This window comes from Carcharhinus amblyrhynchos, chromosome 18 (assembly GCF_965287045.1).
Source record: "Carcharhinus amblyrhynchos chromosome 18, sCarAmb.v2.hapA, whole genome shotgun sequence".
In the NCBI taxonomy this organism is placed as follows: Eukaryota; Metazoa; Chordata; class Chondrichthyes; order Carcharhiniformes; family Carcharhinidae; genus Carcharhinus; species Carcharhinus amblyrhynchos.
In genome coordinates, this window is record NC_137341.1 from 19,203,863 (window position 1) to 19,231,732 (window position 27,870).

The 27,870-nt window shown below is 41.5% G+C and overlaps 1 protein-coding gene across 5 annotated transcripts in view; it reads right to left on the bottom strand.

The window, feature by feature from the left end:
* Positions 1–2,369: 2,369 nt before the first annotated feature.
* Positions 2,370–27,870, bottom strand: part of mad1l1 (mitotic arrest deficient 1 like 1) — a 924,959-nt gene continuing 899,458 nt past the window's right edge. For all 5 annotated transcript variants that reach the window (XM_080206477.1, XM_080206479.1, XM_080206475.1 and 2 more), the window contains one exon: positions 2,370–4,352. In XM_080206477.1, coding sequence (XP_080062603.1) covers positions 4,194–4,352 — 159 coding nt within the window. In that variant the 3' untranslated portion in view covers positions 2,370–4,193. The remainder of the gene's footprint in view (positions 4,353–27,870) is intronic.

Sequence of the window (27,870 nt, forward strand, 5' to 3'; positions counted from 1 at the left end):
CTGTACCTTGTAGATGGTGAACAGACTTTGGGAGTCAGGATGTGAGTTACTCACTGCAGAATTCTCAGCCTCTGACTTGTTTTAGCTACAGTATTTATATGACTAGTCCAGTTCATCTTCTGGTAACCCACTGGATGTTGATAGTGGTGGATTCAGTCTTGGTAATGCCATAGATTGTCTGTGGGAGATGATGTGATATCTCTTGGTGGAGATTGTTATTGCCTGGTACTTGTTTGATGTGAATGTTTCTTGCTATTTATCAGCCCAAACCTGAATAACATCCTGATCTTGTTGCATCTGGACATGCACTGCTTCAGTAGCTGAAGAATTGTGCATTGTGGTGAATATTGTGCAGTCATTGGCTACCATCCCCACTCCTGATTTTATGATGAAGGGAAAAATCATTGATCAAACAGCTCTAGGTAGTGGGACTGAGAACACCACACTGCCAAACTCCTGCTGCGATGTCCAAAAACTGAGGTTATTGACCTCCAACAATCACAACCATGTTCCTTTTTGCTAGATAACACTCAAACTGATTCCCATTAAATACAGTTTTGCTAGGGCTCCTTTATGCCATATTCAATCAGATGCTACCTTTGTCAAGGGTAGTCACTCTCACCTCACCTGTGGAGTTCAGCTCTTTTGTCCATGTTGGACCAAGGCTGTTATGAAGTCGGGAGCTGAGAAGCCCTAACAGAGCCCAACGTGGCAAAGAGCAGGTTGTTGCAAAGTAAGTGGTATTTGATAATGCTGTGGAGACCACTTTTCATCATGTTGCTGATGGTCGAGAACAGGCTGATGGTCAGTAATTAGATAATTTCCCACATTCCTGGGTGGTTGCCAGTGTTGTGGCTCTAGAGGAACAACTTTGCTATGGGTACAGCTAGTTCTGGAACACAACTCTTCAGTACTATTGCCAGGATTTTGTCAGGGCTCATAGTCCTTGCAGTATTAAATGCCTTCAGTCATTTTGTGCTATCATGAGGAGTGACTCAAATATGCTGAAGACTGGTATCTCTGATGCTGGAGACCACAAAAGGAGGTGGAGATGTATTATTCACTCAGCATTTCTCAACAAATTACACAGCCTTGTTGTTTGCTTTGATGTGCTGGGCTCCTGCTAGATTGAGGATGGAAGATACTTGTGGCACTTCCTCCTCCAATGAGTAATTTAATTGACCACCACCAATCTCAATTGGGCGTGACAAGCTTGCAGAGCTTCAATCTGATCTATTGATTATGAACCACATAGCTCATGTTTATTCCACGCTGCTTGGCACACTAGTCCTGTGTTATAACTTCACGTGTTGGCACCTCATTTTTAGGTACGCTTGATGCTGCTCCTTCCCTCCTATACTCATCATTGCACCAGGATTGCTCCCCAGCTTGATGGTAATGATAGAGTGGGGGAGGATATGCCAGGCCATGAGGTTATGGATTGTGTTTATATAAAATTCTGCTGCTGCTAACGGCCCAAAGCACCTCATGGATGCCAAGATTTGAGTTAAGAGATCCATTCGAAATTTACTCCATTTAGCACAGTGATAGTGCCACACAACACAGTGGACGGTATCCTCAATGTGAAGATGGATCTTTGTCTCCACAAGGACTGTCTGGTAGTCATTCTTATTAATACTATCATGGACAGATGCAGCCACAATAGGTAGATTGGGGTTGACAAGGTCAAATGGATGTTTTCTTGTTGGTTCCCTCACCACCTGTCGAGACTGTTTTTTAGGACTCACCCATCTCAGTCAGTGGTGGTGCCACTGATTTGCTCTTGGTGATGGACATTGAAGTCTTCCACCCAAAGTACATTCTGTGCCCTTATCACCTTCAGTGCCTTCTCCAAGTAATGTTTGACACGGAGGAGTACTAACTTGCCAGCTGAGAGTGGGAGGATGCTAAGTGGCAACCAGCAGGAGGTTTCCTTGCCCATGTTTGATCTAATGCCATGAGACTTCATGGGGTCTGGAGTCAATGGTGAGAATTCCCAGGACAACTCCTTCCTGACTCTATCACTGTGTGGACACTAGTAGGTATGTTCTGTCAGTGGGACAGCATATACCTAGGGATGGTGATGTTTGAAACTTGTCTGTAAAGTATGATTCCATGAGTATGACTTTGCAGGCAATTGCTGCACTAATCTGTGAGAGAGAGCCCTCCCCATTTTGGGACAAGCCCCCCCCCCCCCCCCCCCGGTAAAGAGTCAGCAGGGCTGGTGTTATTGTTGTTTCAGTTTAAAACCATGTCAAATAATTTTTCCAAAGACAAACCAGGTAACTGGAAGGGCTTCATTACAGAGAAGAAAACATAAGCCAGTTGCATTTAACAGTGGATGTATTATAGAAAGGAAGTTCATCTGTACATGTTAATCTGCAGTGTCCTTTTTAATTAAAAACATTTGCTGTTCAGCTTAAATAAAAGTCATTCAACAGTTCCATACACTGTATTTTTTATTTGCAATTATTCAACACTCAGGAAAAAAAGTGGTTTATGAACACTGTAAAGTTATCATAGAGCATCCACTCCATTCTGATAGGAAGCAGTGTTAATGATGGACTCAGAAAATGTGCTAAATCCTTAGATTATTTCATTGTCTTTGTGGCTGAAGTATTGCACCAGATTTGACTCTAGTCTGCTCTGTTAGCTAATTTCAGCCAAGGTAGGAACTAAACACTTGACCTCAGTGCCTTTGGATTAGTAAAGAGAAAAGCAGCCAAGTTTTCTACATGATCACTGTTTAGTGATGTTACAATGGATAATGGATTATGCACATGCATAAATGCTGGATATGGGCAGCAGTGAGGTTTGGTTGTCCCATCTCAGTTGAATAAGACGCTGATACTTGTGTTGGGGGAGAAAACAGTATTTTAAAGAAAATCTTTCAATTGCGATCAAATATTGTTTAATTAAACACTCATAATTAATAATCATCAAGGTTTGGTGAATTGTTAACATGGATTTCGAAGTCAACCACAATTCAGAAAAAGTTCTGACAATACACACTCTGCCCATGATTACTCTACGCCACGGTGGTATCTTACATGTTTGTTATCAAACATGGCAGTGGCTGGAATTTTCTTGGCATAAGAGTCATGCCCACAGATTGGCAAACTGTGGGGAATGCAATCAATCAGTTCTGTGGGGGAGGCCCAATGGACTCATGTGCCCTTCAAGCATGTAACTGCCTGTTGGCCAGCCATCCCAGTGACTAAGATTCCCGGCAATGGAAGACTTACCTGAGAACTGCCAATTAGAAGCCGGCAGTTCCTTATGACACCAGCACCGTCAGCAGTGGTGGCTGCTGGCAGCACCGTACCATATGAAGCCAAGGATTGCCGAGGAACCCTCCCCCAATCCAAAGGTGCAAAGGGGACAGGGTTTGCTGGGCGGTCCTCTGAATGTGCATCTAATTCCTCAATCACCATTAAAATCCTATGGGCTCAGGGATACTGGGTGTCAATAACTGACTTCCTACTGGGGGCTGGAAATTCTGTGATAGTCCCTTCTGCTCTCCTACTTAATCAGGAGAAGCTTTCCTGCCACCAGGAGATTGATGTAGAGCTCTCCCAAGGTTAGTAGGCCCAGCTGTCACATAAAATCTAGTCTAGGGTATCTGCCTTGTTATGCAAAGAACACGAAATAGAAGTAGGCATGTTTCCTTACAAGAAATTACACCAAATATATCTTGATGGATGCTTGTGTTTGAGGAGTTGTACCAGCAACAGGGTGCCCTGATCTGTGCAGTACAACACGATAGCTTTGCAGCACAGCAGTTAAATATTTGCATTCTGTGACAACTGTTGAGAAGAGTTTTATCATTTCTTAATCATGTCCTTCACTCTTGAATCCTTCCATCTGAAAAGGAGGCATCTGTCTAGCTGCCTGCATGAAGAGGAGACCCCTCAAGGCAGCTTTGATATCAGCAGCTGTGGAGTTCACGCTCTGCTCATTCCCTTTTCCAGCTGCCAGATGATGAATGAAGGGGAACACATTAATTAAAATTACAACTAAAGCAAAAACAACTGCTCAGAAAACATAGTAAGCATACCCCCAAGTGCAAATGTAACTAAATTCTGAATTGGTGTCTAATTGACACTATTGCGAAGCAAACTTCTTTGCAATGAAATAATGAACTGAAAATGGTTGTCTTCAATCACAAAAACGCAAGCTGCTTTCCAGTTCCGCTAGGCAAATGTCTGGCGACTAAAGAGGTCAAGGGTGATGGCACTGAGGAATGCTGGAATGCTGTTCTGATGGTGCAGGTGAAGGTTGATGAGTTCAGTGATGGAACTGGAGAAATCAGTCTCCAGGAGCTGCATCTTTGCTCCCAGGCTGTTGGCGGCCTGTAGTGAACAGAGGATCAAACACAAGTTAGTCACTGGCAAAATGAAGATGCTATTAATTTTAAAACATTTCCTTTTAATGTTTCCTTATTTGTTTTTTACTCTTAATTTAGGCTTTTCTTAAATGGCATTGATGAATCCTATAAATACAAATAGAAGAGACACAATAAGGGAATGTACCAAAGGTCTGTGTTTCTGTTAATAGTGGTTCCAGATGAAAGAAAATTATAGTTTATATGGCCACCAGTTCTAGGACATCATGGCTTACATTTTACAAGAGACACACCCAACAAAGTCACAAGCTCACATGTCATACAATTCTGGTCAAAACTGATTAAGCTAAGTAATTAAAGTCATAAAAGTTGGATGCTTGTACTAGTTTTGAATTGGATGATTATTGATGCACTGGTTGGGGGGGGAGGGGTGGGGTGGGGTGGCATGGCAGCAGTGGTGTGAGAATTATTTCTGCTTATGATAGTATTTCCAGGAAATGTTAAGTTGTCCCTGCACCCAATAACCACCCCCCCTGATGAGCTCAACGCATTCTATGCCTGTTCTAAGCAAGAGGTCAGCCTTCCACTCTGGAAGCCTCGGACTAACCGGTATCCAAGGTCACCACCATACAGTCAGATCAGCCTTCTCGAAAGTCAAAGAACAAAGTCAGCCCGGGAAACAGGCCCTTTGGCCCAACGAGCCCACGCCGCCATCTCAACACCACCAGTCCCCCTCTCCACCCACGACCCCTGTCCAATGTTTTATGGCCATCCAGATTGAGGGAATCTGATTTAGGGACAATTTATTCCTGCCAATCAGCCTAACAGCACATCTTTGGGGTGTGGGAGGAAACCGGAGCACCCGGAGAAAACCCACGCAAGCACGGGGAGAATGCGCAAACTCCCACAGACACCGGCCCAAATCCGTGTGTCTGCACAGCAGTCAGCGATAGTCACTGAGCTGTCGTCTTGCCCAGTATCTGGTCCAGTTTAGGCACACACTAACGACATGAAGCACTAGGCCAATCTCGAGCAACCAAGAGTAGCCCCAGTATGACCCATCGCGTGTATGCCCCTCATTGGACATGAGGCGGACCGACTTAAAACCTGTGAATGAAAAGAGAAAAGTCAACCCATGGAAAGCGACTGGCCCAGATGGGGTATCCAGACAAGCATCTGATCCTGTGAGGACCAGCTGGCAGTGGTATTTGCAGACATCTTTAACCCCTCTTTAACCAATCTGATGTCCCTATCTGCTTCAACCATCATTACCAAAGAAAAGCCAGTCAGCCTGTCTTAACAACTATTGCCCGGTGGCTCTAATATCATGATGAAGTGCTTTGAAAGGTTAGTCATGGCATGAATCAATTCCTGTCTCCCAGACTGCCTGGATCCACTGCAGTTCGTTTATCGCTCAACAGGTCATCAGCAGACACCATTTCACTGGCCCTACACTCAAGCGTGGAACACCTGGATAACAAAAATACCTATATCAGATGCCCATTTATTGACTACAGTTCAGCCTCAACACCATTATTTCTACAAACCAGTCTCCAGACTTTTTGGTGTGGGGCTCGGCTCCTCCCTCTGTGACTGGATCTTAGACTTCCTAACTGCAATCAGTAAAGATAGGCAACAACACTTCTGCCATGATCATACTCAACAGCGGTCCCCCACAAGGTTGTGTCCTCAGCCCCTTACTGTACTTTTTCTCCACCTATGACAGTGTGACCAAATTCCCTTCCAACTTGATCTTCAGGTTTGCTGATGACACCACTATAGTGGGTCGAATCTCAAACAATGGTGAGACGGAGTACAGGAAAGAGATAGAGAATCTGGTGAACTAGTGCAACGACAATCAATGTCAGCAAGATGAAGGAGACAGTCTTGACTTCAGGAAGCATAGTGGAGGACAGTGGAAATGATCAACAGCTTCACGTTTCTAGGTGTCCAGATGACTAACAATCTGCCCTGGTCCCTCCACACCGATGCTACAGTTAAGAAAGTCCACCAATGTGTCTACTTCCTCAGGAGTCTAAGGAAATTTGACACATCTGCTACAACTTTCACGAACTTTTACAGGTGCATCATAGAAAGCATGGTTTCTGGTTGTATCACAGCCTGGTATGGCTCTGTCCAAGACTGTGAGAAATTACAAAGAGTCATGAAGGAAGCTTGGTCCATCACGCAAACCAGCCTCTCATCCACTGACTTTGTCTACACTTCCCACTGCCTCAGAAAAGCAGCCAGCATAATTAAGGACCCCAAGCACCCCAGACATATTCTCTTCCATCTTCTTCTTTCAAGAAAAAGATACAAAATTCTGAGGTCACGTACCAACTGATTCAAGAATAGCTTCTTTCTGCTGCTATCAGACTTTTGAATGGACCTACCTTGCATTAAGTTGATATTTCTCTACACCCTAGCTATTACTTGACACTATATTCTGCACCCTCTCCTTTCCTTCTCTATGTACTTTATATGTCCTTTGTCTGTATAGTGCGCAAGAGACAATACTTTTCACTGTATACTAATACATGTGACAACAATAAATCAAATCAAATAGGTCGAAAGCTATTCCTAGACAATTATTTGCTGCCAAACCTTGAGGAGGTCCATTGGAATAGGAGATACAGATTGACTCTATTTCCCTGAGGAGGAGCAAGTGCCTGTTCTTTTCCATCTATGCCCACCAAGGGAATAACTCAGATCAGAGCACAACATGTGGGTAGTGGTGGTACATCATCTCTCCAAAGTGTTCTGCTTTAGTCAGTTAGCCTGCTCTTCATGCATGTGTTGCAGCGAAACTGGAAACAAGCTCACAGGTTTCACCATCTCTTATACTTACTCTTTGATGGTTGCTGGAAGATACAGTGAAGCAGTCATAGAAATGGTTTGAGCTTGCCAGAGACCAGAGAGCCACACACCTTCTCAGCACACTTGTCTTCATCTGCAGCAAATGTGGCAGAGACAGTCATGCCAGAGTGGGCTTCGAGTTACACCAGGCAATGCTTAACACAAATTTGACCACCACATGCAAAACATCATCTTATTAGATAGAAGGCTGGTACCAAGACTTGCCGGTTGTTTTTCTCCTTAATGCTTGGGTTATTACTATCCACCTGTCCCTTGAAGCTCAAGTGGGCATAATCAGGGAAGATATCCATCAACCTCAGAACCACTAGACAAATTGTGCAGGTAAGGATGTGCCAGTTATGGTCAAGTCTAAACTGGTTGATCTTCTTTGGCTTGACTGTTACAGTCAAACCTAAAATTAGCCAGAATAGGCATGGGGCAAAGAGTAAGAAAAGGAATTTGTTTGCTCTGTTTACTATGAAAATTCATTGGAACCCTCAAAAATGAACATCTCCACATCATAAGACAATGAAAACTAGTGGAAGGTTTGTACCTCCATTATAACCAACACAGACTATTGGTCACTGGGTTTACAATTTAGACATTTTTGGATAGAATGCGAAACAAAAAATCCAAATTCCAAAAATATAACCACTTTAACCTATCAGTGGGATCACTACTCAGACAGCAGGTCCTGATCTGGTTTAGTAAATACACAAATTCTGCTTCTGAGCTGCTGTGCTATGTATGAGATCTCCTTATTGATGCTCTCCTTCCTGTTGCAAAACATTTTATTTGGACAAGATACTGCCAAATTACTTCAGTTTTTTTCAAAAATCTGAAATTCACCAAGTTGTGTCTAACCTTGGAGAATTCTTAACCTGTTGCCACTTTCTGGAACAATTTGATGGTAGAAATTTCTGAAAGTAAAAGTTAAAAAAAAAATTTCCTTCTAAGCATTTAAAATTATTTTTCATGACCTCTTAAACCAGCCTTCATTGTTCCTGTATGATTCACTTACTGAAAAGGCATTATCAGACCTGGTAATCTACATCTGGTTGCTGGAAGGTTCTGTAAAGCAATCCTTGGAAGGATGTATGAGCCTTGGTTTCCTCTTTAGTCCAAGTGGAATGTTACTAATTGCTGGCCACTTGATGCTCTGATGCATATGTTTGGGGAGCAGACCCACTGTTCTCAGTATCACCAGGCTTATTATGCAGGTAGGGGTCAGGGGTGAAAATTGCTCTCAAGTTCAAACCTAAATTATAACATACAGATGAAGTGGGGCAGGGATCACAAATATGAAGGAAGGCAAGGATTTGCAGCATATAGTGTCTTTTAATCTATTTTATGCTGTCAGGATGTCTTGAAGTGTCACAGCCTATGAATTACTTTTAAAATGTAATTGCACATGAACAAATTCAACAACTGATTTGTACAGGGATTCTGCTTTTTGTTAGCATTGATTAAAGATGAGAAGAAATACCTGCTCTTTGAATGATACCATTGACTTTTATAGATCAGATAGATGAGTCTTTGCTTTAGAGTCATCCAGTCTCACCCAACCACCACAATGGCTGACAATGCAGTGCTTCCATGGTACTACAGTTAAGTGCCAGTCTAGATAATCTAGGATCCCTTTTGATTCAGGGACAAAAATACTGCGAGCTTTGCTTTGCACTTGGTGCAACTTAATTGATATTCATAATAGCTAATTCCTGCACATTGTGAGTAATAGACATGGAATTAAACTTTATTTTGCAAACAGACTTTGGTAGTCTGATTTACATTTCCAGTTAGTTGTCCAAAGGAACAATCCTATTCAAAGCCTTTTTTTGTGTCTCCATGGTTTGGTTGTGCAAAGTCAAAGCTCACAAACATGGCAAGAGAATAACTTTTGGAGAGAATAAAACTATCTTCAAGCCACAGTCCTCAGTGTCACATTGCTGAAAAGGATTCAGAATCTGACTTGAGCAGCATGTAGTTGAACAAAGAAAAGATAAAGGGACAGATTTTTTCTTTAGAGTTTTTTTTTGTTAAAGTATTATACAAAAGGAACAGTTATCGGCTTCGAACACTATTCAGCTGCCTGCTTCAGCTTGCTTCAAGGACTTGAATGCTAAGACCTTGGAGAGTTATTCTGGTTTCTTTTTGCTATACTAATCTAGATATAGAGTAGATTATAACAATGGTGAGGGATATTAAGCACTCACACCCAGAAATCGCCTTGGTGGCTTAGTATGATGAGCTGGCATTCAGAAGATATCCGAATTTTACCGGCAGAACAAAACTGTGATAACTAAAGCCAATTTTGACTTTTGAGGAGACCAAAACCAGAGGTCACAAATATGATAGTCACCATTATTTCCAATAGGGAATTTAGGAGAAACTTCTTCACTCCTAATGTTGTTAAAATGTGGATTTCACAACCAGAAGAGTACATGAGTAGCACAGATACATTGAAAGGGAATCTAGGTGATCACATGAGGGAGAAAGGAATAAAAGAACGTGCTGATTGGGTTAGACCAGCTGGACTCAAATAGCCAGTTTCTCTGAAGCAAATACAATGTAATTCTATGGAATATCTAATATTTAAGGCCATGTAAACTGAGATAGTTTGAGCGAATATTTGGAAAATTCTACTGAAATAACATGGAATCTGCATTGGGGAAACATCTACTTCTCTTTTAAACTTCTACCATAAACATCTCTAAGGCCATTTAACACTGACGAGAGGATGTCAAGTCCCCAATTTTAAGGTGATAGGTACAAAAATGTAAAAAATTGAAATCTGATCTCAAAAGTTTGCTTTTCAAAACTGAATTTCCATTTTCTCCTCAGTTTCATTCTGCACTTCACAATACAGATAGTTTTGCGATCTATCCACATGGAGTTCTGTACATCTCCTTGCAGAAGCCAAGCAAATACCCCACAAGATAACGAAGGCCCCAATTGTTCTCAGACAAGATGACTTAATTAAAGAACATCTTGAAGTGCAGTTGATTTTTTACCTACAATCATCACTTCTGTGTTTAAACTTTTTCCAAACATGTCATCCACAGACTTGCTCTGTTGTTAGGCATTTTGAGACTTATGTTAATTGCAAGTTACATATTTGTCTTCGTTTAAGATGGAACTCAATCATGCAGGCAGCAGACTATGACTTTCAGAATGCAATGTATGAGTCTCACCGATGAGACCAGTGGCCATCTGATTCTGATGAAATTTTAACCTGAAATGTTAAATCTACTTTTCTCTCCACAGTTATTGCTTGATCTGTGTAATTCCTGTTATTTGTGTTTTTATTTATAGAGCTGACCCTGCCTTTCATAGAATCCCTACAGTGCAGAAGGAGGCTGTTCAGCCCATCAAATCTACACCAACTCTCCGAGAGAGCATCTTACCCAAGCCCACTCCCCATTGTATCCTTGTAACCCCATGCATTTATCCTGCTAATCCCACTAAACGACATATCTTGGGGCAATTTAGCATGGCCAATTAGGCTAACCTGCACATTTTTGGACTGTGGGAGGAAACTAGAGACGTGGTGGAAACCCATGCAGACGCGTGGAGAACATGTATACTCCACACAGAAAGTCATCCAAGGCTGAAATTGAAACCAAGTTCCTGGCACTGCGAGGTAGTAGTGCTAACCACTATGCCACCATGCTGCCTCTACCCACCCTCTTGTGGGTATGATTAGGGAGCAGAACTGTTCTCAGTATCACCAGGCTTATGCAGGGGTAAAAACTGCTCTCAAGTTCAGAGCCAAATTATAACATGATGGGGAAGTGGGGCAGGGATCACAATATGAAGGAAGGCAAGGATTTGCAATAGATTATCTTTTATGCTGATAGGATATCTTGAAGTGTCACCGCCTGTGAATTATTTTCAAAATGTAACTGCACGTGGACAGATTCAACAGCTAATTGTTTTTTACACAACAAGATTCCACAAACATCAACAAGATAACTGATCAGGGAATCTTTTATTAGCGTTGATCAAAGATCAGAAGAAATGCTCCTTGAATGATACCATGGACTTTTATAGATCAGATAGGTGGGACTTCACTTTAGACTCAGTATCACCCAAACGCCAGCATGGCTGAAAGTGCAGTGTTTCCCTAATACTACAATAAAGTGTCAGCCTAGATAAACTAAAATCCCTTTCGATTCAGGGACAAAAATACTGTCATTTAATGTGATCTTTTCGTTTCACTTGATACAAATTAATTTAGAATAGCTAATTCCTGCACACTAAGTAATGGAAATGGAAATAAACCTCTCATCAGTCTACATCCCAGAAATGCTTCCATATCCCACACCTGAGGATTGTTCCTGCATTTTTCAGCTTTTTTTTGCTTAATCTCATTCATGCCTTGTCTGCATCCTAGCCCATGACCTGGGCTGCCTTCAAACAGAGCATGCGAGATCTAGTTTTACAGCATATGTTTACATTTATGGTATTCAGACAAAAAACATAATGAGCCTGGAATTCACTCAAACCAGGAACTCTTTTTCTATCTTGAGCTCTGTCATTAACTATGAGGATACCCTGTGCGTTGTCTTTCGTATTCTTGTGAGAGTAAGTAACGGCTAAAAGCATACTGAGATCATGCATATATTGCAAGGAGGTTGCGGTTCTTAACTGATTAGTGCAACACTGTTGTTGCAACAGTTTTATCCCCCTGGTGTTTGTTAGCTGATTATAGTAATTACAACTTTATTACAGTGTTTTTAATTATTCATTGCCTGGTATTACAACTTTTTCTGATTAATTAGGTGCCAATAGCGACCATTTAAAATCCAATCCTATTTTGTAGCAGTGGGTTTCTGCCTGATGGTGAAGCAGAGCAACAGCATCTTTCTCTGTAAAGCTCCATTCATCAGACTTAAAGTATTCAGCTACCAAAGTGACAAATAATAATTTTGTTCACCTCTAGAATTGACACTGTTCTGCAGGTAGAGCAACAGTGCAGAACTACAGATGTGGGAATTAGCACGCTCCAGAATTGATGAGGTTCGGTCATAGTGGATAGTATTATACAGCTTCAAAAAAAAGAGGCTGATGTTAAATCACAACACCTTGCTCCATGGGAGTGTACCTGCATTCTAGAAGTCTATGTTATTTGATGATTGCCAAAATGTATATAAATTGGAACTTTACAACCTCGTAAAGTAGGATGCTTACAGGGATTTGATGGTTTGAGTTATAAAGAGGCTGGATTTTTTTAGACTGGGACTTTTTCCCCTGGAGCTCAGAAAGCTTAGGGGTGTTCTTATAGAGGTCTATAAAATAATGAGGGGCATAAATCAGGTAGATAGTCGACATCTTTTCCCAAAGGTAGGGGAGTCCAAAATGAGAGGGCATATGTTTAAGGTGAGGGGGAAGAAACCAAAAGAGTCCAGGGGGCACTTTTTTCATAGATGGTGTTGAGTGTCAGAGGCAGTAGGAGAGGTGGGTGCAATTTTGTCTTTTAAAAAGCATTTAGACGGTTACATGGGTAAGATGGATAGAGAGGGATATGGGCCAAATGCAGGCAACTGGGACTAACTTATTGGTAAAATCTGGGTGGCATGGACAAGTTGGAACAAAGGGCCTGTGTCCATGCTGTAAACCTCTATGGCTTCACAAATAGTAATGCCTTTGCATTAAAATAATTACATTTCTATAGCACCTTTCAGAACCTCAATATTAAGGCATTTTACAGCCAATGGAGTATTTTCCTGTGCAGTAGCTATTGTAATATAGGAAATGCAGTGGTTAATTTACACACAGAGAGAGATTCCAAAATTAGCAATGTGATAAATAACCAGACAATTTGTCTTATTGTTGACTGAAAGATATTTTTGCCAAAACACCATGTAGAATGCCCCTGTATGTCTTCAAAATTGTGCCAAGGATCCTTTATGTCTACCTGAGAGAGCAGACAGGGCTTCCGTTTAATATCTTATCCAAACGATTACAGCTCTGACAGTGCAGCACTCCCTCAGTTCTGCGCTGGGTGTCAGCCTGGATTTTGTGCTTAAGTCTCTAGAATGAGGTTTGAATAAATGTTAGAAAAGGTTTTGAGCTCCATAACATTTTTATTTCCTTAAGCAAATGAACAACTGAACTAAATCAATCAGATCCCTTCTTCCAGTACGGGACTAAACCTAAAGTGCATATTATTTCCTTAAGCAAATGAACAACTGAACTAAATCAATCAGATCCCTTCTTCCAGTATGGGACTAAACCTAAAGTGCATATTATTTTCTGTTGAGACTCTGGGATAGTGATACTCACAAAAAAACTTGTGGAAAAGCACTACTCTTTGGCAGTGGGGGCGAGAGGGGTGAAAAAGGGTGGAATGGGAGTAATAGTTATTCCAAAATTCCGGCATCAGCACTAAGTAGCCTCTTTTTGTGCTGTATGATTCAACGATGAAAATAAATAAATATAATTAAATCTGATTAGCTATGAGGTAATTCAATACTGTGTAGCCTATTTACTACCTACATACTATTGATCTCCAAGGTTTATAAAATAACTGCGACAGTGCCTATAGATGGCTTCCTATAGTCAGTCAGCTTTTGTGAACTGCAATCTCACAGCAATATAGCAGCTAATGAAATAAAAAAATGTTGCTATTGATTTTGGCTTCACTCAGTCATTTCTGGTTCAAGTCTTCCTTCAATGAAGCAGCAGTGGGAGTGATGTCACAACAGAAGTCTTATGTTCCAAAATGCGTCAGGAAGGCAGGAGAGTGTAATTGAATTGGAAGACTGCAGCAAAGTAACAACAAACTTACTACATAGCAATGAGTTGTCTTCTGGCACTGATATTTTGTGGCATATTATTTTCTTTGCTGCTGTCATATACCCTCAAGTCATCTACAGAGGGTGTCTACTTTTATACCAGAACTGATAGAAAGCTATTCAGCCTGGCTTGCCTGAGATCTCAGGCAAAGGGTGCTTGTAGAGAATTTGGTTTGGCCATCAGCTTATGGCCATCTATCAGCATTGACAATGCAACACTGAAGCTTGTTGATAGCTTCAGATACCTGAGCTCCACAATCACCAGTCACTTGACGCTAAAATCAGCACACACATTGCAAAAGCTGCAGCTGTAATGCCCCAGCTAAGTAAGAGAGGGTGGAACAATAGTAACCCGACTGAGAATACCAAGCTGCAAGCCCGTATGTTTGGCATGCTCGTCTACAGCAGTGAGACCTGGACAACATATGTAAGGCAGCGAAAAGGCTGAACAGTTTCCATTTTCACTGTCAAAGATATCATTGGCATCTCTTGGCAGAAGAACCTCAGCAATTCTGGAGTATGCTAATTCCCTCAACATACACTTTTACTAACCTAATGGTATCAGCACCGGCATGGCCACATTCATTGGATGGACAATAGCTGTGTACCCTAAGACCTTCCGTACAGCGAACTCGCCACTGAGTTATGGCTTCCTGAATGTCCTCTGCTACAGCAATGACACCTACAAGTGAGATATGAAGATACACAATGAAACTTACCACTGGGAGACAGTTGCTGACACTGTGACCTCCGGAAGCTGATTATTTGGAAGGACATTGTACAAGGCGAGTTGAAATGAAAAGTTCAGCTGATCACAGAGAGACCAGCGAATAAAGCACCTTCTCAGCCCACTGGCTTCCTCTGCAGCAAATGTGACAAAGATTGCCATGCCAAAGTAATGCTTAAAAACACTGACCACTATGGTGCAAACCATCATCTTGTGAGTGGAAAGCTGCCATCAAGATTAAAGTAGACAGATTACAAACATGTATTACAAAGTTATTTGAGTTAAGATCCAGGATGGGTCAAATGGTCCAGTGGGATACTGCTAGAATGGATGATTCATCAATGATCCCACATACCTTTATTAGGAATGTTCTTGATCTCAAGTCTTTCCCCTGATCACATGCCTTTCACAACCTCACGATGTCCCAAAGCATTTTACTGCCAGTGAATTCCTTATGAAATTTAGTCACTGCCATAAGGTAGAAAATGTAGCAGCCAATTTGGGTACAGGACAATTCCACAAATTCTAGCAATGTGATAATGACCAAATAATCCAACTTAGTGACATTGGTTGAGGGATAAATATTGGCCACGATATGAGGGAAAACTTTCTGCTCTTCTTCAAAATAGTTTCATGTAATCTGCATGTGATAGGGCAAAAACAGAAAATGCTGGAAAATCTCAGCAAGTCTGACAGCATCTGTGGGGAGAGAATATAGCCAACGTTTTGAGTCTACATGACACTTTGTCAGATGGGGCATTAGTTTAAAATCTCAAATGAAAAATGCAACCACTGAACAGTGCAGTGCTCCCTGCTCTGGGAGTTTCAACTGAATTGTGCTCCTGCTCTGTCCAAGACTGCAAAAAACTACAACGGGTCGTAAGGAAGCCCAATCCATCACACAAACCAGCCTCCCATCCACTGACTCTGTCTACACTTCCCACTGCCTCGGCAAAGCAGCCAGCATAATTAAGGACCCCATGCACCCCGGACATTCTCTCTTCCACCTTCTTCAGTCGGAAAAAGATACAAAGTCTGAGGACACATACCAACTGATTTACCAGTTTCTCCTTGCTGCCATCACACTTTTGAATGAATCTATCTCATATTAAGTTGATCTAGCTATTTCCTCTTTGCCAGTGACTGTGCCCTGTATGCTGGCTCAGAGTCAGAGATGCAAGTCAGTATGGACAAATTTTCCATGGCTTGTGACAACTTTGGACTCACCATCAACATTAAAAAGACCGAAGTCATGCATCAGCCTGCTCCTCATGCACCGTACACTGAACCCATAATCACAATCAAAGGGCAGAAACTACAGGCAGTGGACCAGTTCACTTATCTTGGCAGCACTCTCTCCCAAGCAGTGACTATTGATGCAGAAGTTAACTGCTTTTGGTAGACTGCACCCCACTGTATGGGAACGTCGAGGAATCAGCCCAGAAACAAAACTGAAGGTCTACAGTGCCATGGTACTCACTACCCTCCTGTATGCCTTTGAAATGTGGACTGTGTATTGAAGGCATGCAAGACAGCTCAATCACTTCCACAATATTACGCATCTGATGGCAAGACAAAGTACCAGACACTGAAGTTCTCTCTAGAGCAAGTCTACCACCAGTCCACACACTGCTGATGAGAGAGCAGACCTGGTGGGCAGTTCATGTCATCCGTATGTCAGGCGAACGCATATCCAAGCAGCTCCTTTTTGGGGAACTCTCTGCTGGAAGATGCTCGCATGGAGGGCAGAAGAAACGTTTCAAAGTCACAGTCAAAGCCTCCCTGAAGTTGCTTGACATTGACATGACCACCTGGGAAACGCTGGTACAAAACCGCCCTACCTGGCACTGTTATCCACAAAGGCTGTCACGCTCACGAAGCAAGGTGTATTGCTGAAGCACAACTTAAGCGCAAGCTGCGCAAGTCCACAGCCACCAGTGCAACAGCTACAGTATCTACACAAGTCTGTCCAGTATGTGCCAGGACATTCCGTGCCCGAATTGGCCTGATCAGTCATCTTCGGACACACCGCAACCAGCCTCAAAATGACTAATGGTGTCGAGGTCCTCATCACTGACGATGGACGAACAACATGAGCTATGACTGTAACAATACATTCTGCACTCTCCTTTCCTTCTCTATGTAAGGTATGCTTTGTCTGTACAGCATGCAAGAAACAATACTTTTCACTGTATACTAATACATGTGACAATAATAAATCAAATCAAATCTTTGGAGTCATTCCGAAAGAGCTAAGAGGGCTGCTTCAAGTTTTTAATGTGTTCTGACATTTGCACCATTTGATAAACAATCCTGATGCCTGCACTGCCAGCATGCCCCAATATAACACGCATTAGTTTGCAGCAAAAATGATTCTACTTTATTCATTATAATGAGATGATGCAAAATTCAAGTTAAACAACTTTCATTTTTGCAAGATTTCAATGTCAACAAAACAAAGGAGACAGTCATCGATTTCAGGAAGTGTAGCGGAGGACATATTCCTTGTCTACATCAATGGGGACAAAGTAGAAATGGTTGGGAGCTTCAAGATTTTAGGTGTCCAGATCACCAACAACCTGTCATGGTCCCCCTATGCCAACGCTATAGTTAAGAAAGCCCCTACTTTCGCCTCTACTTTCTCAGAAGACTAAGGAAGTTTGGCATATCTGCTACAACTCTCACAACTTTTACAGATGCACCATAGAAAGCATTCTTTCTGGCTATATCACAGCTTGGTATGGCTCCTGCTCTATCCAAGACTGCAAAAAACTACAAAGTATCATGAACGAAGCCAAATCCATCATTCAAACCAGCCTCCCACTCATTGACACCGTCTTCCTGTTGCCTCAAAAAAGCAGCCAGCATAATTAAGGACGCCACGCACTCCGGACATACTCTGTTGCACCTTCTTCCATCAGAAAAAAGATACAAAACTCTGAGGTCACGTACCAACTTCCCTGCTGCCATCAGACTTTTGAATTGAATTACCTCGCATTAAGTTGACCTTTCTCTATCTTAGCTATGACTGTAACACTACATTCTGCACCCTCTTTTCCTTCTCTATGAACGGTATGCTTTGTTGTATAGCGCGCAAGAAACAATACTTTTCACTGTATATTAATACATGTGACAATAGTAAATCAAATCAATATCTATCTGGCTGACAGCAGCCAGTGGGCTAAATAAGCGGTGAAACAATTTAACAGTTTTCTGTAGCAATTATATAAAGGCAAGTATTATGCCAGGTGAGGCAGTGGTGTAATGTATTGCTGCTGGACTAATAATTCAGAGACCTAGCGTAATGCACTATGACAGATGGTGAAATTTGAATTCAGTAAAAATCTAGGAATTTAAATCTAATGATGACAGCGAAACCATTGTCGATTGTTGCAGAAACCCACTTGCTTCAATAATGCCCTTAAGGGAAGGAAATCTGTTGTCCTTCCCTGGTCTATATGGGATTCCAGACCCACAGAAATGTGGTTGACTTTGAAATACCCTTAGGGATGGGCAATAAATGCTGGCTCAGCCATGAATGAATAAAAATATATGTTATTGTAATAAGTGTCCAACTAGTGATCTTCTTCAAAGGAATATCACAGTTTAAAAGTTAAGCAATCATTTGAAGTAAAAAGAGAAAACGTTGAAAATATTCAATGTGTCAGGCAGGATCTGTAGAGGGAAGACAGAAACATGTGTTTCAGGTTGAATGACTTTTCATAACCCATCAATTTGATTTGAAATTTTAACTATGCTTCTTGTTCCGCTGATGCTTCCTGACCTGCCGAATATTTCAGGCATATTCTATTTGTTTTGAGCAATTATATACTTATTTTGCAGGAGGCATTTGTTCACTTTCCACCAACTGTTCAAAGGAGGCTTTAACAGATTTAAAAAGTGGCGATTACCTTTCAGCTTTCAGAACTGAGGGGAAATGATGAAATTTGTTGATAAGATACATACCTGCTCTTATCCTTCTTGGATCTGTGACAAACATGTACCCATGCACACACACACAGGATACACACATACACGTACAGCTACAAGCTTATAAAGTCTCTGTTATCTTTCCTGGAGTCCCTGAAAATGTCAGACTGGCCATCATACATTTTCAGTCTGAGGAAAGAGCCTTCCAGATGACTCCTGGAGCAAAAGCAATGTTGTGACAGCTAGCAGCTTGTCTCCTTGATTCAGTACCATTCAGTGTGATGGACAGCTCATTCTGTCCCTGACACTGGTGCAGCTAATGCCACTATCTGATGCAATGAATAACCCTCAGTAGCAGGCAGTTGGAATTATTGCAAAATATTTTTTTAGAAGATGGTTTGCTTTCTTAACAAGCTTTCTTGGCTACAAATCATTGCTAAATGGGAGCTAAAAATTAATTACTAATCTGACTACCAGTCAGGTAGATTCCGATATAGAGCATTAAAAAGTTAGGTCTATTTCTCGTCCAGGTCTGGAAAAGAATTCAATGTATAACTCAGCTCATAAAGAAGCTATTTCAAATTATATCCAGCAGTCCCAAACTGACATCAACAACAAGGTACCCACTGGGTTCATCTGGATTTCTTCTTTTTAAAGCTACCAATGTTATGCCCTATGTTTTCCAAAGACATCAGCTCCTTCCTGGTGAATGATTGATGGGTGTTGATTGCCACTGAGTATCCTGCCTAAGTGCTCCTTTTTCATAGTCTTGATGTGTTATGTGGACAGGATGTTTGATCAAGAGTGGACGCACCATCAGGCTGCTTTGTCTTCACCTGATGTGGACTCAAAGCACTGCTGTCAGAGATGACCGGACAGCAGCGAGTAGCAGGAACCAGGGTCAAAGCACGTCCTCAGCTTCTTCCAGTCCAGGTTTATTGAGGCTAATTGCAGCATTAACAACTATCTGAATGATTAACCACTTGGTAGCACTCCTGATTTTCACAACTCAGTCAGTCAGTCACTGGACAAAAATCATTCAGCCATCAGGAAATAAGTGTGTTTTGAAAAATAAACTGACTATATGTCATGTATAGCACAAACTCCCCGTGATGGCAACAGTCTCAGAGTAGTTGCCCCTTTCTATTTAGAAAAACAATTCCCATTCCTCATTAGATAAATGAGTACTTTATTCTTCAATAAAATCTTACTCATAATCTTACTGATTTATTAACATCTCCTTAGCTTAAACAAGCATCCCTACTGACAAGTTACCAAATAAATTACTGGCTGTATTGCAAATTATCATCCTTGGTTCTAAATCTCTCCATGGCCTTGCACCTCCTGATTTTCCAGCCCTACAACTCTCCAAGGTGTGTGTTCCTCCATTCTGTTTTTTGAAGCCACCCTTTTTGACCACCTCTTCTAATATTTCCTTAAGTGGCTCAGTTGTGAAGGGGCTTGGGATGTTTTACCATGTTAAAAGCAGTAAATAAATACAAGTTGTCGTAGTTTCCAGTTTGATTATAATGTCCTGATGTTGAAATATTTGGTCTTTTTGACCTTTGAAAGCTTTGCTCATGAAGAAATGTAATTAAGAGAAAGAAGCAGCATAGTGGCACAGTGGTTAGCACTGCTGCATCACGGTGCCAGGGACCCGGGTTCAATTCCAGCCTCAGGTCACTGTCTGTGTGGAGGTTGCACATTCTCCCCATGTCTGCGTGGGTTCCTCCAGATGCTCTGGTTTCCTCCCACAAATTGGCCATACTAAATAACCATAGTGTCAGGGGATTAGCAGAGTAAATATGTGGGGTTACGGGAATTGGGCCTGGATGGGATTGTGGTCGGTGCAGACTCAATGAGCTGAATGGCCTCCTTCTGCACTGTGGGTATTCTATGAATAAAGTAGATATGAAGACATAAGGATAGCAAGTAGTAGGGCAAGATAAGCTAAGGTGGGAGGAAACTTGAGTGGAGCCTAAACATTAGTGTGGACCATTTGGGCTGAAGGACCTATTTCTGTGCTGAAAAGTTTGTGATTTATGTAATAGCTTAAACACTGGTTATGCCCCAGCTGGGATACTGCAGGCAAAGCTAGGCACCACACTTGAGGCAATGGGACCAAGTGAAGCGGTGCAGGGAGGAGGATAGGGTGGTTTGGTCTTGGCCAGCGTAACATTACAGAGAGGTTGGGGCAGGTGAGACCCCCATGGGAAGGCAATCTGAAGAATTTTACGGTCATGCCTACAGGCTGGCAGGGAATATAAAATTCTGCCCAAAGTAATTCACAAAAGAAGCAGGGAAAAAGATTTTCACAGCCTGCCCTTATGATTTGGAATGAGCTGCATAAAAAGGTACTGCAAGCATACTCAATAATAACTTTATAAAGAGAATTTGATAAATACTGATGATTAAAGAAATTGATAGGATAGACAGAGTGAGAAATTATTTCTATTACTGCAGAAGCCCAGAACATGTGATATAGAGGAAAGTTGTAACTCTGTCTTTCAAAATGTTGGCCAGGTAATTTGAAAATTTCAAAATTGAGATGGGCATATTTTTAGACTTACATTTGTAATATCTTTTACAACTTCAGGCTATGCCAAAGTGCTTTGCAGCCAATAAAATACTTATGAAGTACAGTCACTACTGTAGTGGAGGAAATATAGCAACCCTAATTTGTATTCTACAAGCTCCCACAAACAGCAATGTTTCAAAGACCATATAATCTGTTTAAATGATGCTGAAGAATAAATACTGACCAGGTCACTGGGAACAACTCATCTGCTCTTCTTTGAAATAGTGATGTGAATCTTTTACATCCACAAAAGACTGTCCAATCTAGATTATATTTTCAAGGCTCTTTTAGGGGAGATATTAGGCATTATAGAATCCAGGTGGGTAAATGGAGTTACGATACAGATTAGTCATGATCTAATTGAATGGTGGAACACGTTCCAGCTCCTGAATGGCTTACTCTTATGAACAACTGTGGCAAACCTGCAGAAAGTGCTCAATAAGATACTGAATGTTTATTGCAGATTGCTGCAGTGAGCAGCTCATTAACATACTGGCAGAATGGGAATCAGAGTCTGAAGGAGAAAAGCACATCTGATCACATGGCTCCCTGTTCGAGGAAGTAGTGCCTTAGGCTATAATGAGCATTTACTACAAAGACTCATCTGATTTTGTTTAAGTCAAAAGATGAAGGGGTACAAAAAAATCAATAGGACCCATTGACTATGAGATGAAACACTTTTTTAGCTTTAATTATTTCCTTCTTTTCTTTGAAATGTGCATAAAGAGAAAAGTGGCTTCCAAATTTAGCTGGAACAGCAAAACAACTAAAAGAGAAATTGCTGGAAATCTCAGCAGGTCTGGCAGCATCTGTAAGGGGAGAAAAGAGCTGACGTTTTCAGTCCAGATAACTCTTTGTCAAAGGAACAAATGTGCTCTGACAAAAAGTCATCTGGACTCAAAATGTCAGCTCTTTTCTCTCCTTACAGATGCTGCCAGATCTGCTGAGATTTTCTAGCATTTGCTGTTTTGGTTTCAGATTCCAGCAGCCACAGTAATTTGCTTTAATCTAGCAAAACAACTAACCATATTTCTTTTCTTCAGTTTGATTTTTATATTAGCCATTTCTTTGTCTGCATTAATGACAAAACAACACAAGTAAAGATATTTTATTTTGAAGCTGGATTTATTTTCGCAAGTTAGCATCAATCAACTGTAAGATTTTCCTACAAGGATGTGCACAAAGCTTTGGTGCAATTTTAATGTACAGTCATCCAGTGCCTACATTGCACAAACTCTGTCCACTTGTATCACATAGAGTTGGCAAATCAGCATGATTGAAGAGATTTACGAGGGCTACTGAGGAAACACAAAAAATACAAATTTGTGGATTTTCTTTTACAAGGGAACAAATGAGTTAGGAGCAGGAGTAGGCCACTTGGCTGCCCAAGCTTGCTTGCCATTCAATGAGATCATGGCTGATCTGATTGTAACCATAACTCCACATTCCCAACTATCCCCAATAACTTTTCACTCCCTTGCTTGTCAAGAATCGGTCTAGCTCTGCCTTAAAAAAATTCAAAAACTCTGCTTCCATTAACTTTTGAGGAAGAGAGTTCAAAAGACTCACAACACCCTCAGAAAAAAATTTTCCTCATTGCTGTCTGAATTGGGCGATCCTTTATTTATAAACAGTGACCCCTACTTCATTGGCAGGGAGAAGATAAAATTGAAGGAGGACCATAAATACCCATAAAATCTTGCCAGCTATTATCCTAGCTTGTCTTCCACCTTCAAGTCACCCTCTCCGTCCCTGTCTTGGCTCAGCTGATGGCTGCTGCATTTTGATGGGCCATTGCATTTTCACCTGCAACCCTACCAAAACACCTCACCCCCTCAACCCGATAGACTACAGGTGTTCACGCTGCTCATCTGATGATTGGGAGCCATGTGAAAGATGACTCCTTTCTTATATTTGCAAGTGGCTCAGTACATCTAATGAACTGGTGAGAATTTGAGAAGGTGCAAACAGGTGCAAGCTCAGCACACAAGCACTCCCTCTGAACTGATCAGCTCATCATTTTCCTGAATGACAGGCAGGCATGTGAATGTACTGCAACTTGCCATCAGCTGAAAAATATGTTGATTTTCTTTCCCTGTTATTATATGCCAGGTCGCCTGCATTCTTTGAAATGCCAACACATACCATAGCAGACTGGTGTACTGTATTCCATTGCCTCTGGTGATTGAGAGTGCTCACGCAGGCACAATTTCTCAATTACACAGTGTAACTAAAGGCACACCAATATTATACAAATTGATGCATTTTGCTCTTAGGGCTGTATCACAAATGCACAGCCGTGTGCTTTACAGCTGTCATGTAAAGGCAAGACTGCTTTCACAAAAACAGAAGGCTTTTTAATCTCACCCCTCCTCTGCTTTCTCCTGCACACTCTTCACAAACACGCATTAAGAATTCTCTGCTGTTCTGTGCCTTCTGTCAGTGTGAATGGATGATTTGTGAGGCTAGCTATGGATAAAAGGTGGGGTAAAGGTTTGGGGGGAAGTGGGGGGGGTGCGTTCTTTGTTCTTTCGAGGCTGGCAGTCCGATTAAAAATGAATATAGGATTCTTAAAATGCTGCGATAATTAGGGGTGGCCAATTTAGAGAAACACTGTGCTAACAGGTGGGCTTTAATCACATTTCCGTTGCTAATCTAAATATGACCTTGGCAGGGCAGATAGACAAGACCCAACACAGCCACTTGCTATACTATATTACTTCCTGAGGCACAGGAAAACCTCTATTGGAAAAGGCATTTTTTAATAGTTTACTGTTGGCAACGGTTTTTAAAGAGTCATAGAGGTTTGCAGCATGGAAACACCTTTTATTTGAAAAAATGTATCAAAAATAATTACAATTTTTACAAAAAATTGTTAAAAATCTGTACGTTTATTCAACTCTCAACATTATATTTTTATCGTTCAGTGGCTCCTGATATAAAGGACTATAAACAGGTGCTAATGAAAAAGTGCAGCAGCCTCAATGGGGTAAATGACATTAGCTTGACAGTGAAACTTCACAAACACAGCTTCTAAAAACATTGTGTGATATTCAATCAAACGGTAACTTCATGTATGGGAATCAGGAAGGCTGAAGAAAGACTGGCATTAAACACATTTGTTTAGTTTCTGCTGTGACGTTAGTGTCCTTTAAGAAATGTTTTCTAAATCATGTTCTCTGTAGCTCTCACAGCTTTAGTTTTTTTCATTGTGGAACTGGGCTGTCTGAAATCCTTTTCATTTCTATTTAAATGGGGTTTGTTTATTTTTACTCTAGGATTTTTTACGACCCTACATTGTTAAGGGAAAGGTCATGAGTTTTGAATATTTTTCCTTCCTAGTGAATTTAAGGTTTCATTTTCTGTTTGGCAGGCAGCAGTTTTGGGTTTAGAAGGGACATCAAGCTGAAAAGAAGTGTTTCTCTCTCCCCCTCGTTTTGGAAATTCTGCTGGTTAGCTGAAAACAAGGCTGTTTGCCCTCCTGGAGTAGAGAAACTGCTGTCGGTGGCTCCACCAGAGTCTCTCCCTGGTGTTCTGGGAAGCTGTTTTGACTCCAAGTTTGTTTGTGTGTACCTCAAGAGAACTGCAGCATTCACCCAAAGGACTCAATCCCAGCATCACATGAGCATTAGTCTTTGCTGTATTAAACCTGTGAAAAGGGTTTTTTTGTCTATGGGAAGCTTTTTTTGATTGAAACATTTTAGATATATTTATCAAGGGTTATATTATGTAATCTTTTTTTCTTGTTTGTAATTGGTAAAAGTTATTGCTAATTTTCTTTATTTAAGAATGCACTTAACGTGTTAGAAAGAAAATAAACTTTGTTTGATAAAAGCTCCCTAGTGGGTCATTTGAATCATACCTGAAGTGAAACATATCATGCTTACCCTAGCCAAATTCAAAGTGCAAATCTTATGATCCAATCAGGCTTCATAAAAAACTTTGGAGTTTCTGACCTGAATATTAACATGGCACACAAATGCTGTGTTCATTAGCTGCTGAGCTCAAAATGACACTTGGCCGTTGCTTAGAAAAGGAATCAACATGGTGAAAGCAAGACTGCCAGCTTTGCTTGCTCAGACGTTGAAATAGTGAGCCTTTACTTTTAATTAAATTGTGGCAAACAACTTCCCAACCAAGAGTTTTCTATTTTGTTTTATTGATTATACCCAAGACAGTTTTTTTGTAGGTTTTCACCCTGGCCACACAAATGAGACATTTGATGGCAGATGATGTGCTTTCCTGAGGTGGTCATGTGCAGGGCGCATAGATATTATTTTGTTCTCTTCCTTGAATTACAGTGTTTCAACATTAGGCAGAATGGGGAATTGGCTACAGTAACATTTGCTCATTCCGTCCATCACATTGGGTGTGGTGATCTTTCAGCAGTTAACTGAAGTGAGTGGGCATCTACCAATTGCTATCCCTTTAGAAAGCCTTCCCAGCGATCTCTCAGGAATGCTGGGTGGAACCAGTTAGTAGATTTTCTTGGACTAGCAACAAAGTGTTAGCGTGGATTGAGGATTGGCTATCTAACAGGAAGCAGAGAGTTGAAATAAATGGGTGCTTTTCTGGTTGGCAGTTAGTGACTAGTGGAGTGCCGCAGGGATTGGTGCTGGGGCCTCAACTGTTTACCATATACATAGACGATCTGGAGGAAGGGGCTGAACGTAGGGTAACAAAGTTTGCTGATGACACGAAGATGAGTGGAAAAGCAAATTGCGTGGAGGACGCGGAAAGTCTGCAGAGAGATTTGGATAGGCTGAGTGAGTGGGCGAGGACCTGGCAGACGGAGTATCACGTTGGCAAATGTGAGGTTATCCACTTTGGAAGAAATAATAGTAGGATGGAATATTATTTAAAGGGTGAAAAGTTGCAGCATGCTACTGTGCAGAGGGAACTGGGGGTCCTTGTACACGAATTGCAAAAACCCAGTCTGCTGGTGCAGCAGGTGATCAAGAAGGCGAATGGAATGTTGGCCTTTATCGCGAGGGGGATAGAATATAAAAGCAGGGAGGTCTTGCTGCAACTGTACAAGGCACTGGCGAGGCCACAACTGGAGTACTGTGTGGAATTTTGGTCCCCTTATTTGCGAAAGGATATATTGGCCTTGGAGGGAGTACAGAGAAGGTTCACCAGGCTGATACCGGAGATGAGGGGGTTAGCTTATGAGGAGAGATTGAGTACTTTGGGCCTGTACTTGTTGGAGTTTAGAAGGCTAAGGGGGGATCTTATAGAGACATATAAGATAATGAAGGGGATGGATAGGGTAGAGGTAGAGAGATTCTTTCCACTTAGAAAGGAAACCAGAACTAGAGGGCACAGCCTCAAAATAAGGGGGTAGCAATTTAGAACAGAGTTCAGGAGGAACTTCTCCTGTCAGAGGATGGTGAATCTGTAGAATTCTCTGCCCATTGAACTGGTGGAGGCTACCTCGTTGAATATGTTTAAGTCATGGTAGATAGATTTCTGATCGATAAGGGAATTAAGGGTTATGGGGAGCAGGCGGAAAATGGAACTGATCCACTTCAGATCAGCCATGATCTTATTGAATAGCAGAGCAGGCTCAAATGGGCTAGATGGCCTACTCCTGCTCCTATTTCTTATTTTCTTATGAAGTTATATAGCACATTGTTACATGGGACAAGGGTTTTTATAGCCCCCTAGGAAAACAGCTTTATTCAGTTTGCCATATTTTTCAGTGCTTGGTTCTTTTTCACAAATTTATCCTTTCCCACATTGTGACTCCTTACATCTCTCGCAATCCTTTCTATCTTTTGCAACCTTTAGTTGAAACTCAAGTTAAATTATGTTATTATTCCCATGAAACTCATCTCCAAACTTCATGGCCTGTGGCTCGGCTCCTCCCTCTGCAACTGGATGCTAGACTTCTTAACCACAGATCGCAGTCAGTAAGGAACGCCATCTCCATGATCATCCTCAACACTGGTGCTCCTCTGTGTCCTCAGTCCCTTACTATACTTCTTATACACCTCTGACTGTATGGCCAAATTCCCCTCCAACTCAATTTTCAAGTTTGCTGGCAACGCCACTGTTGTGGGGTGGATCTCAAATAATGATGAGACACAATACCGGAACGAGATAGAGAATCAGATGTGATGACAATAATCTCTCCTTCAATGTCAACAAAACAAAGGAGATTGTTACTGACTTCTGGAAGCATAGTGGAGGGCATGTTCCTGTCCACATCAATGGGGATGAAGTAGAATTGGTCGTCAGCTTCAAGTTTTTAGGTGTCCAGATCACCAACAGCCTGTCCTGGTCCATCCATGTGGATTCTATAGTTAAGAAAGCCCACCAACGCCTCTACTTTCTCAGGAGACTAAGGAAATTTGGCACATCTGCTACAACTCTCACAACTTCTACAGATGCACCATAGAAACCATTCTTTCCGATTGTATCACAGCTTGGTAAGGCTCTTGCTCTGTGCAAGACCACAAGAAATTACTTAGGGTTGTGAACAAAGCCCAGTCCATCATTCAAACCAGTCTCCCACACACTGACAGTGTCTACACTTCTTGATGCCTCAGTAAAAAAGCCAGAATAATCAAGGACTGCACGCATCCCAGATGTACTCTCTTCCACCTTCTTCCATCGGGAAAAAGAGACAAAAGTC